The sequence below is a fragment of the Rattus rattus genome, chromosome 3 (assembly GCF_011064425.1).
Source record: "Rattus rattus isolate New Zealand chromosome 3, Rrattus_CSIRO_v1, whole genome shotgun sequence".
Classification (NCBI taxonomy): Eukaryota; Metazoa; Chordata; class Mammalia; order Rodentia; family Muridae; genus Rattus; species Rattus rattus.
The window spans coordinates 78,485,631-78,498,369 of NC_046156.1; the positions used below are offsets into that span (position 1 = coordinate 78,485,631).

A 12,739-nucleotide genomic window follows, 5' to 3' on the forward strand; every position below is an offset into this window, starting at 1 on the left:
CAATTTGGGCCAGTCATTAGCTAGTCGTTCACTCAATCTCTATTCCATCTTTATCCCTGCATATCTTGTACAGGATGCATTTTGGGTTGAAGGTTTTTTGGAGATATTGGTGACTCCTTATTTCCACTGGAAGTCCTTCCTGGCTATAGGAGGTAGCTACTTCAGGTTTGATATCTCCAGCTGCCAAGAATCTCAGCCAGGCCATCCTCAGACACTCCTGGAGCCTCCTGCATCCCAGGTCTCAGCTCTGTTCCAGAAATGCACCCCCACTTATTTCTGTTCTGTCTTCCAGCTCTTTTACCCTTTTCCCCTGTTCTTCCCACACCTGATCTCCACCCCTGTTACTCCCTCCCTAACATATCTCTCACCCAGTTCGCTCACTCTATCCACTCCATTCTGATTGAGATTCAAGCATCCACTCTTGAGTCCTCCCTGTTTTAGCTATTTTGTGTCTGTGGATTGCAGCATGGTTATCATGAACTTTATGGCTAATATCCACTTATAAGCATGAAAATAACATGTATGCATTTCTGGGAATGGGTCACCACTCTCAGGATATTCCATTCCATTTGCCTGAACGACTAACGACTTTGAACATTTCTTTAAGTGTTTATTGATCATTAGAGATTCCTTTGTGGAGAATTCTTGGTTTAATTCTATACTCCATTTTTAATTGTGTAATTTGGTTTGTTGCTGTCTAATTTCTTGAGTTCTTTCTATACTTTGGATGTTACGGTTGTTGAAAATCTTTTTCCATTAGGTAGACTGCCATTTTATCCTAGGCCTTACAGAAGATTTCAGGTTCATGAGGTCCCATTTATTGATTATTGATCTTACTGCCTGAGCTATTGCCGTTCTGTTCATGAAGTTGTCTCCTGTAATAATGTGTTCAAGGCAGTTCCTCACTTTCTCTTCTAGTAGATTTAGTATAACTAGTTTTCTATTGAAGTCCTTGATCTACTTGGACTTGAGTTTTGTACAGGGTGACAAATATGCATCTATTTGTGTTCTTCCATATACTAACATCCAGTCAAACCAGAACCATTTGTTAAAGACGTTACCTTTTTCATTGTATGGTTTTGACTTCTTTGTCAAGTATCATTTTTCCATAGATGTGTGTGTTTATTTCTCGGTCTTTAATTCTATTTCATTGACCAACTGGTCTGTTTTGATGTCAATACCACATGGTTGTTACTACTATTACAGCTTGAAATCAGAGATTTTGACACCTCTAGAAGTTCATTTATTGATTGCTTTAGCTATACTCGTTTTCTTGGGTTTTTTTGTTTGTTTTTGCTTTTTAGTTTGTTTGTTTTTTGTTATCAAGCTGAGACTTGTTCTTTTAAGATTAAGATGCATTTGTATAGAAAATAATAGTGCAGGGGAAATTACAGAATGTAAGGGAGTTCACATGCTATCAGGTGCTTACATGTTGCTGGCAGTTTATCTCTGTTGTTGCCGAATTTCCAGCAGAGAGGTAATATGAAAAAACTAAAAATGGAAGTAGACTTTGTGGAGCAAAACAAAATTACAGTATGTTGGGATGCATTATTATTTATTTATTTTACATCTCAATATCCCACTCTCCTCTCCTTCCAGTACCCTTCACATAGTTCCATTCTCTACTCCTCCCTTCCCTTCTCTGAGATGGGGAAGGCCTTGTGAGATGTTGGAACATCATTTTGTTATATGTCCAGGAGCGATGTAGCTGGGTCTTGAGGTAGAAATATTCCAAATGTTCTGAGAAACTGACAAATCGATTTCCAGAGTGGTTGTTCAGGTTTGCGCTTCTACCAGCCATGAAACAGTAGTCTGCTAGCTCCACATCCTTGCCAGCACGTGCTGTCCACTGACTTTTTGATTTTACCCATTCTGATAGGTGTAAGGTTGAACCTACGTCATTTTGATTTGCATTTCCATGAGGACAAAGGATGTTTCTTTAAGTGTTTCTTGGCCATTTGAAATTCCTTCTGTCAAGAACTCTCTGTTTAGCTTTATACCACATTTTAAAAACTGGGTTCTTTGGATCATTGGTGTCTAACTTCTTGAGTTCTTTATATATTTTGATTAGCTGTCAGATGTAGAGTTGGAGAAGATATTTTTCCCATTCTGTAGGCTGACATTTTCTCCTTTTGACAATATCCTTTGCCTTATAGAAACTTTTCAGTTTTATGAGGTCTTACTTACTCATTGTTGTTCTTAGTGTCTGAGCCCTTCGTGTTCTGTTCAGGAAGTTGTCTCCTCTATCAATGAGCTAAAGGATACTTCCCAAGTTTCTTCCATTAAATTTAGTATATCTGGCTTTATATTGAGGCCTTTGGGCTCGAGCTTTGGGTAGAGTGATGAATTTGGATCTATTCTACATGCAGGCATCCAGTTAGAGCAGCACCATTTGTTGAAGATGCTTTTCTTTTACCTATTTTATGGTTTTGATTTCTCTGTCAAAGATCAAGTGTTGGGAAGTGTGTGGATTCATTTTTGGGCCTTAGATTCCTTTTTCGTTTTCAATGTGTTTCCCTTCAATCTCCATTAGTTATCCTATTGCTCTGGCTAGAACTTCAAGTACTGTATTGAAGAGATAGGGAGAAAGTGGGGCAGCCTTATCTTGTCACTAATTTTTGTCACTAATTTTAGTGGAATAACTTTCAGTTTCTCTCAATTTAATTTGATGTCGGATATTAGCTTGGTGTATAATGGATTTATTGCATTTAGGTACCTGCCTTGTATCCCTGATCTTGCAAAAAAAATTTTAACATGAAGGGGTGTTGGATTTTGTCAAAGCCTTTCAACATCTAATGAAATGATCATGTGTTTTTTTTTTCTTTTATTTTTTTTTGAATTTTTCTTCTTCTTTTAATGTCTCTACCTGTTCAAATGTATTTTCCTTTATTTCTTAATTACTTTATTAATTTACTCATCAAAGAACTATATCATCTTTAAAAGATAGGATTGAAGGTCATCTTTTTGTGCTTCAGTTTCATTTGAATATCCAGGGCTTGCTGTAGCAGAACAGCTCAGCTCTGATTATGTCATATTGCCCAGGTTCTTGACGATTGTGTTTTTATGTTGTCCTTTGGGCATCTTGTTTTTCCTGGTGTTTTCTGCAAGACCCTGATGACTTGGGGTCCCACAAGTGTATTCAGGACCTAAGGCAAGGCTAGAGCCAGACAATGGAGGTCATGTAAATCCTATGCAATTTACTTCTGTGGTCTGTGTCCCAAGTGGACCAGACTGGGTGGGTTGTGTCCTATAGATTAGAATTCTGCAATATTCTGCATGGCTATCACAGGGCTAAAATCTAGATGTTGGCAAGGCTATGTCCCTTCTGAGGCTCTGGTGAAAACTCATTCCCTTCCTTATCAGCCCTTTTCTCTGCTTTTATTTTACTATTATTTATCATCATAGCCATCAACATTAGAAAAAAAGGCTTCACATTACATTGCTGGGTTTTTTTCTTTGCTTTCTCCTTCAATATTAAAAAAACATATTTATTCTAGTCTCTTCTAAACAATTCATTTAGTATTTCAATTTAAAGTTCTTAAAGATTATTTTTAATGGTTTATTTTATTTAATTATATATATAATTTCCTTGTATGAATTTATGTATGTTATGTATATTCTGGTGACCTCTGCGTAGGAGTCCCCAGTACTAAAGTTACAGGTAATTAAACGGCCAGTAGTGAATTCAACTGGGTCCTCTGGAAGAGCAACAATGCTCTTAACATTGACCCAACTCTCTATAGAGACATAAATCTTAAAATATTTTGTTGTTGTATTTTCCTCTATTAAAAATTGAAAATAATTTTTCATACACTATATTCTGATGATGGTACCCCATCTTTCAGCTCCTTCCTATCTCCCCAACCACCCAAACCAACACTCTTTCTTGCTCTCTCATTAGAAAACAAATAGATATCTAAAAAATGAAGAAAAATATTAAAATAAGATAAAATAAAAACAAACCAACCTGAATAGGATAAAACAAAAAAATGAACAGAAAAAGAATGTTCCCCTCACAAATAAGTACAAAAACACTTAATAACACAGAGACTAATACATTGGCAAACACAAAAATCCCATTAAAATACAAAATCAGCCAGAATATACAAGCAAAAGATTACCTCTCGGGTAAGACAAAACAAAAACAACAAACAAAGTAAAACAAAACAAAACAAAACCAAAAAACCTAGAAAGCAAAAACAACAAAAACAAACAAAAAACCCAAAAAACAAAAAACAAAATTTTAGATAAGGTACTATGAGCCAAACAAACAAACAAACAAACAAAAGACAAAATCAAAAACCAAACAAACAGAAAAAAATCCCTCCAAAAATACTACTCAGTTTATTTATTGTTGAGTCATCTAGTATTGTGCATCAGGTTTGGCCTTAAGAGTGCCAGCGAGACCATGTTGGAGAACACTGCTTTTTCATTTGTGAGTGGTTTGTTAGAGATAGTTTCTGCGTTTGGGAGGGAAAATTATGTGTACTTCTACTCTCAGCACTGGGAATTCATCAGGTCCAGACCTGTGCAGAACCTGTGCATACTTCCACAGCCTGTGTGTTCCTATATCAGTTCTGCTGTATCCAGAAGGCCTTGTTTCTTCAGTGTTCTTCATTCTCCTTGGCTCTTACAATTTTTCATCTCCTATTCTGCCCTATTATTAGAACTATGAGAAGAGGGAATTGATGGAGACATCCCATTTAGGAGTAAATGGTCCATGGTCTCTCAGTCACATTTTACATCTTTGTTTTCCATATTTACTATTATTTATTATTCAATCTACTGCAGGAGGAAACTTCTCTGTTGATGGCTGAGTGAGGCAGGGATCCACGAGTATAGCAAAATGTTCATTTGTTGCTACATTCCTTTAATAGACCACCGGTATTTTATTTTTCCTATAGGTCTGTCTCTGGCCTATCTATCTAATCTCAGGATCTTGACTACCCAAACGGTGTTAAGGATAAGTTCTATCTCATGGAGTAGGCTTTAAATCTAAGCATGTCTTGGTTGGTTACTCTTAACAATATTTGTGCCATTACTGCATAAGCACATCTTCATGTAATTCACCATTGTAGATCAGAGGATTTGTAGCTGGGTTGGTGTTGACCCATCTCCTTTGGTAGCATTCGTATTACCTCCCACTACTTTGAACACTAGCCAATAAAGGGTGAAGACTGTAGGTAGGCACCAGTTCAGCTTCTCAGTGTGCAACAAATGATTTATGTGTTGTCTTAAGCAATAGGGCCTTTTGCTACATACACTCTTAGTAATAACCAAAAACTGAGAACAAACTAGATGTACATCATGAATGAATGGATAAAGAAAATGTAGTACATTTACACTATAGAATATTACTCAACAATTGAAGAACTGAAATCATGAAATTTACAGATAAATGCATGTAACTTGAAAAATAAGATCATTCTGAATGAAGTAACCCAGACCTAAAGAGACAGATATGGTATGTATTTTGTTCTATGTAGATATGAATGTTAAGTTTTCAATAAGCAAGCTACAATCCCTATAACCACAGAGGTTATGTGTAAAGAAGGAACTATGATGGAGTGATTGAATTCCCGCAGTAAAGGGAAGTAAAATAGATAGTTTGGATTGATCGGGGGGATGGAACAGAATGATAAAACAGGGAGGAGAAGAGAAAATGTGTATTATAGAGGCAATGTGGTGAGATATATCTAAAACTAAGAGCCGTCTCAGAGGTTGTAAGGGAAACCCAACATGGTAGAAACTTCCTAAATATATACATGAAGGTGATGTCAACTGGGTCATCAAATATTAGGGAAGATGGAGCCCCAGATGAACATATTTTGTCAGCAAATGAAAGTTCTAGTTCTGGTACAGGGTCATAACTTTTTGAATTGCTGGCAAAAGGGTTTCCATGGGAACTGTCAATTAACCTAGGCTATTGTCAAGACTTTTGGTTACTTTCCAATCTTAAAATTCTTAACTGAACCATACTTGAAACAACTTTTGACTTGTAAGATGACATATTCATAGGTTCCTGGATTTATAAGTGGGAATTTTTAGGGAAGCTTTGCTTGACCTACTCCAAGCCTATCCTAAACTTATATTCTGGTCCCAGAGACTGGGAGAACACTCAATACTTTCACTAGAGAAACTTACATGTTTGAGGGTTAATTGAAACGCAAAACAGGAGTGTCCTAATAGAACTCACCGTCCTGTAGAGGCAACAACCAGGATCAAGAGAGAAATGGAAAGATACAGCATGAACCTGTTGTTGTTAACATGTTTATTTGATTTTTCCTTGTTATCACCTGTCATCCAGGTTTTGAGACTCTGGGATATTCAACACCAGCTGTCCATTCAAAGGATAGCTTGCTCTTTCCCCAAAAGTCAGGACTTCAGGTGCCTTTTCCACTTTGATGAAACCCACGGACGACTTTTTATCTCCTTCAATAATCAGCTTGCCTTGCTGGCCATGAAAAATGAAGCCAGCAAGAGGGTGAAGAGCCATTTGAAGGCAGTCAGTTGTGTCCTTTACAATTCGCTCCTGAAACAGGTAAAGACACTTTCTTCTCTGCTGCTCTCCCGACCACTCCCCACAGCCAGTGGTGCCTTTCCCCAGCTCGACTGCAAACAGAACCAAAGGCAGTAGCCTCCTGTTAGTAACAGAAATCTCCTTGATCCAGAGTAAGGATCACACCGATCAATGGCTACCACAAGGACAAATATTTAGACCGTAGTTAGGTATTATGTTGGTTTAGTAGAATGATGGATGTAGGTCCTTCCATCCTTTACTGAACAAGAGCAAAAAGAATAGACAGGCAAACATGTGGGAAAGACCACAGGACCCTACACAAAGAGCTGCAGGCAACTAAGGAATTCTGAGAGCGAGAGAAATAGTCTTCCCTAGAGAAGAGCATACATTTGGTTACCCAATATGAAATGGTCAGCCTCCAAACTATACATACTAGTTTTATTATATAGACTGAGCAGGTTATATTTAGTAACATATTCATATATATATATGCACATGTAACATATATGTATAAGTATATCTATATATAGTAACATATATGCATTCAAATATATGTATATTAAACATATATGCATGTAACAACAATTTTTGAAAACGGTCAGGAATTTGAAAGAGAGCAAGGAGACACTTTATGGGACTGTTTTGAGGAAGGAGACAGAAAGGAGATATGATGTAATTATATTTTAATCTCAAAAATACAAACTACAATGGTGAAACTAGTAAACAGCACACGGCAGGAGATGACTGGACTGCCTCGTGCTCTTCTGCAGTATACGTGTCCAGGTGGGTTCAAAGAAGAATTTCAGTTTCTGCCCGTCACAGCAACAGCACTGATAGAATTATAAGGAAATACACATTTGTGTTAAAGCCAACACAGCCCACAATGTAATCATACCCTGTCTTCTGTGGTCTCTAGTTCAGATTTTGATCCAAAATGCAGGTGAATCTGGTTATAAAATCCTTTTTAATGTTCACCACCACCTTGTATCCGAGTGGAAAGTTCTGAAATATGCATGAAATGTAATTAGCAGAGACCTAATTTTTTTCCCGGCATATTTTACACCAGTGGCTCAAAGTGGCAGCGTGGAATGTATTCATAAGAAAATGATTCAGTTAAATGGGATTCCACTTGGTATGCAGCACGGGTGTTGTTTGTCTCTCCACCACTTTAATGACATTGCAGCCTTTGCTTATGGGGTTGCTACCTGAATCTCAATGAAGCTTGCCTCTTCTGGGGCCTGATGCCTCACAGATCCTGGCCAGGCAAGCTGGTAGAGGGGTCAGCTGTGAGTCTGGTGGCAGAAGCAGGCACCATTGATGTTTAGCCTGCTGCCATCGTCCGCTCAGGCCCAGCATAGTGGGAATGATGTAGAAAGCAGACCTCCAGCTTGTGGCCAATTAAACAATAACTCCAAGCCTTTCTTGCTTTTCAAGGCTAGGGATGCTTCTGCACTGGCTCAGGAATGAGTAGTTCAGATTTTGTGCATGGGGTGGAAAGCATTTTGTTAGTAATGAGCATTGTGTCATGTCACCATTTCAAACACTCCGTTTTCTGGTTATTCTTGGAGATAAAAGTCCTTGACAAAACAATTCAGCGCAAATTCCATCTGCACAGAAACATTCCCCCGCACATGTTTTTACTGAACTTTATGAAGGCAACTGGTTAATTTGGCTCCCTGTAGCCACTGAGAGCTGGCTGCATTTGATTCCCAGAGAACATTCTGTTAATTGAGACCTGCAAAGTGAAAATGCTAGGTTTGCGTGTAGAACTTTAAGATCTAGTGTTGATTAGCTTTAAGATGAAGCTGCATTTGGTGAGGAATTCAACTTGCAGGACACAGAAAAGTACTGGAATCTTCCACTTGGGAGTTGAAAATCAGCCGAAGTTACACAGGCAGGCTACAGAGACAAAGGGAATGCACTTGTAAGAAGCTGTAGGAAGGAGAGTCAAGTGCATCTCTATTTGTTGCTACATTTAACATCAGCAATAACTGAAAAACATGAATGCATATCCAAGCACACAGATCTGTGTATTGCTTCAACCTCTTTTCTTAGCCACTAAGCTAAAGAAAAAATGCTTTGAGATTACATCATAGGAGTGCATCCCAGAGAAGTGCAGAGAAAACGGTTTCCACACAGTCCCATCAGTCAGTAGCAAGTTACTATTTTAGAATAGCTGAACAAGCAAATATGTCTATTTTTGGACATTTATCAGGTGTAGGGAATGAAGCAAAGATTAGTAAGCTGTCACCTTTATCTGCCAAGTCCCAATAGCTTAGGAAGACTGAATCGTACGATCAGACTGACTGTTAGGTAGATACTTATCACAAAATGGAAAAATAATAAAGAAAAAGATGAGAAAGAGTTAAGGGGCATTTCCAGTGTTCCTTGCAAGCTAGCATGGGAATCTCTAAGAAAGAGATAGTTCCAGCCAGGAAACGCAACAGGAGCACGAATAAAGTTTGGTGTGCACTGTGAATTCACCGGGACAGTTTTAGTTTGGGAGTTCTTGAGGAAACCTGGATTGGCTACACCTGTTACAAGGTTTGAAGGTCACATACAAATTCTGCTCAGCGATAATTCCACTTGGTCACAAATAAATAATGAACAGATTAAAGGTCAAAAAGAGTTCTCACGATATGATCTCATTCTTGGGAGATTCAAATCTTTGGGGAATCTGAGATGTCAAGAATATTATTCTTGCCAGTTTCTTTGCAAGTTTACAATAGATCTTTCTAGAGTCTACATGATGCATGATGAAATAATTGTTCTGGAAGTTAAGGGAATGTATGATCTTATATTTTGTTTTAACAGTTAATAGTTTAATTATGCAGTGTAGCAAATGCATGTGTTTTATTGTGTATAAATGAAAGCTACTTTGATTGCACAATGATTTATAAAACTGTGAAGAAATATCAAGATCAAAAGTTTCGAGAGCCATTGGGATAGAAAGTTGGGAGTTAGGATGGTGGGCAGAATACTGACCTGACTTTCCAAAATGTGTGCCTTAGAGGATTAGAAAATCATAATGCTGTCCTCTCCAGGGATGCCTTCTTAAGTCTGGCTGCTGATCTCTTCAAAGCAATTCCCTGACTGTTGTTCTATTTACTGGAAAAATTCTGCTTTGAGCAATCAGATGCTCTTACTAACTTCCTAGAATTCCTTAATCTTTTGTTTTAAACATGTCTCAGGGGATAGATGTTAAGAAGTCTGGGATGTAGCCATTGGGCCCTACTCTGTATCTCCTTTTGTCTCATCATTAAAACTTATCTTTTGTCTAGATTTGATGACAATCTTCTCTTCTATTGTGGTTTTAACATTCTGCCCACATTTCAATGTCGTCTTGTTCCAGCTGGGCTTCAGAGTGGAAGCCTCACCTTGGCCTCCAGTGAAAGCAGCCTGGCATCGTTCTGTGAATTTATTTATTTCTGTGTTGTTGTTTCTTTTCTTTTTTTCCAACTCCTGTTTAAGAGAAGGTGCTAAGCCACACAGAGTCTATTAAAAACACCGCAGGTCCTCACAGCCAGCCAGAGACCTGACGAGGAAGACCCTGGAAAGTCATTTTGAAAGAGTTAAAGCAACTGAAGTACTCAGTGGGCAGTTTTCCTAGTGTTTGCACAGATTTCTTAAAGGAGAGTTTTCTTAAAAAATCATAACAACAGGAAATTTTTAAAAAGTACGTATTTTAAATGTCATATGACATAGAGTGGGCAAGATTTCTGCTTCATGATTATGAATGACCCCCATCTTGATGATGAAAGTTCATGTCACTTTATGAAACATGACGTCAATTGTCTTTTACCTTTAATATATTTTATTCAACTTGGATCTTTAGGTGTCCTTGAATTTTGACATAAATATGTTTACTATTAGAATAAATAAGCCATATAAAACATCTGTAGACACTGCCTGCTAATTATAAGAGACTAAAACAATATAATGAAGCTCCACTAAGGAAGGAATGCCTCAGAGGATTTATCAACAAGATGTTTTTATTTTTTCTTTGTTTATTTTGATAGGGCCAGTTGAGACTTTATTTTGGAAAATACAGTTGAATTGGGTTTGGATGGAAGGCAGGGGCCATTGGGATATCTTACATAGGAAACTCCTCCCTAGGTTGGCCAGAGATTACAGTCCCACTAGGTTGACCAGAGTGTATGGCTGATCCTCTGGAGAGTCTTTTAGTCCCTGGATTCTGCCATACAGCTCTCTCCCCTGTGAGCCCTGAGCAGCTGCAGGAGCCCTGGCTGGCAATGACTTCAGTGGCCATTCAATTGGGCAGGATATCAGAAGATTCGGATACCAGATTCCATCGGAGGTTTCAATCTTCTTCATAATCATGGCCTTAGTGAGACTAAAAGTGCCGGAGTCCCTGAGAGAACTGAAGCTGGGCTGAAGGGAGGTCTAGGTGAAGCCAGGGCTGGTAAAGCTAGTGTGTCCCCCATAGGCTGAGCTCAACCCTCCTGAGTAGCCACTGGTGGTTTTCATATGGATACTCAAATTTTGTATCCCAGTCTCCACCCTGCTCTCCTCACCTTCCAGCAGCTTGCAGTAAGTGGTGATCTCGATGTTGATTTTCATCAACTCCTGGTACTCTAGCAGCTGCCTGACCATGACCTGCTTGGCCCGTTGCAGGGCAGCCTATAGCTCAGCCAACTTTGCATTGGCGTCCTTAACGGGTATCTCCCCACATTGTTAGGCATCAGCCATGGAAGTCTCCAGGGTTGCCTTCTGACCTTTGAGACTTTCAATCTTCATCAGCAGGCTGTTGGTGTTGCGGCTCATCTCGGAGATCTGTCTTTGTGAGGCACAGACCATCCTGGTGCTTCCCATATAGGGTCTGCAATTCCTCGTAGTTAATCTGGTACTCAGCTTCAGCCGGGATGAGGTTGGTGATGTCCTCATAATGGGCACAAACTTCAATAATGATGTTATCCATGTCCACGGAACGGCTATTGTCCAGGGATAACACCACAGACATGAAACTGCAGCTCACGGATCTCTTCTTCATGGATCTGCATCAGTAAGCCCTTTGGCCGCATTCCAGTTTCACTTTCTTTGTATATGCTTCACCAATTCCTTCTTGATGAGTGCTAATTAATTCTCCATCTCTTTATGCTTGTTGATCTCATCCTCATACTTATTCTTGAAGTCCTCCACCAGGCCCTTCATGTTGCCGAGCTCTGCCTCCAGTTTTAGCTTCCGCTGGCCCAGGGCTTCCAGCTGCCTGCGAAGGAAGCTGATACAGCTCTCAAACATGGAGTCCATGTTGCTCCTTGCTGTCTTCTGTTGTGGCAACAACAGCAACAAGACGTCTCTGCCATCTTGTTATGCTGCTCCAGAAAGCATACCTTGTCAGTGAAGGAGGCAAACTTATTGTTAAGGTATTTAATCTACTCCTTCTTCTGAGTGAACACAGCCTGGATGTTAGGGACCACCTCCAACTTCACAGGGCTCACTGCCCACCCGAACAAAGCTGGAAGAGCTGATGTGGGCACCAGGTGCACTTGTGTACGAGCAACTGCTGAAGGTCCGGGGTCAGAGGTGTATGTCTTGTAGGATTTCTCAGTCACCCTGGTGGACATGGTGAAGTGTGGTGTGAAGGCAGCAAGCTGAAGACTTCGGTTTGAGAGCCAGCTGAGCAGCTGCTTCTAGGCTGCCATCAACAAGTTTTAAAACCACTTTGTGCAAGAGACTATCTCACACAGTTGTGGCTGTGTGACTTACATCTTAAATTCAATAATATATTGGAATATTCTTTAGTACTAAGTAATATTATCTGTCTCTATGTCTTTGTCTCTGTGTCTGTCTATCTCTGTGTCTGTCTCTCTCTGTCTCTGTCTCTCTGTCTCTGCCTCCCTCCCTCTCTCTGTCTCTCTGTCTCTGCTTCCCTCCCTCTCTCTGTCTCTCTGTCTCTGCTTCCCTCCCTCTCTCTGTCTCTCTGTCTCTGCCCCGCCACCTGTGTTTGTGTATGTGTGTGTGTATTCCAAGACCAGAGGTTGTTCATCTGGTGTCTTCTTCGATATATTTACTGGGGCAGAACCTCTCAATGAACCTATAATACATCAATTTTATTAGTTGCAATAACCAGTCTGATCTGAGAGTTCTTTCTCCACTTCCAGAGCTCTGGGACTAAAGATGGGTCACCATGCACACATATCCTTTACATGGGTGCTAACCATGGTCCTCATACTTTGATATCTGACATTTCACCTGATA

General features: G+C 39.5%; 1 protein-coding gene and 1 pseudogene across 1 annotated transcript in view; one reads left to right on the top strand and one right to left on the bottom strand.

The window, feature by feature from the left end:
* Positions 1–12,739, top strand: part of Wdr49 (WD repeat domain 49) — a 182,175-nt gene that overhangs the window by 75,325 nt on the left and 94,111 nt on the right. Inside the window, exon 7 of the mRNA XM_032896953.1 lies at positions 6,308–6,541. Within this exon, the coding sequence (XP_032752844.1) occupies positions 6,308–6,541 (234 nt within the window). The remainder of the gene's footprint in view (positions 1–6,307; positions 6,542–12,739) is intronic.
* On the bottom strand, positions 10,791–12,105 carry LOC116895171 (annotated as a pseudogene).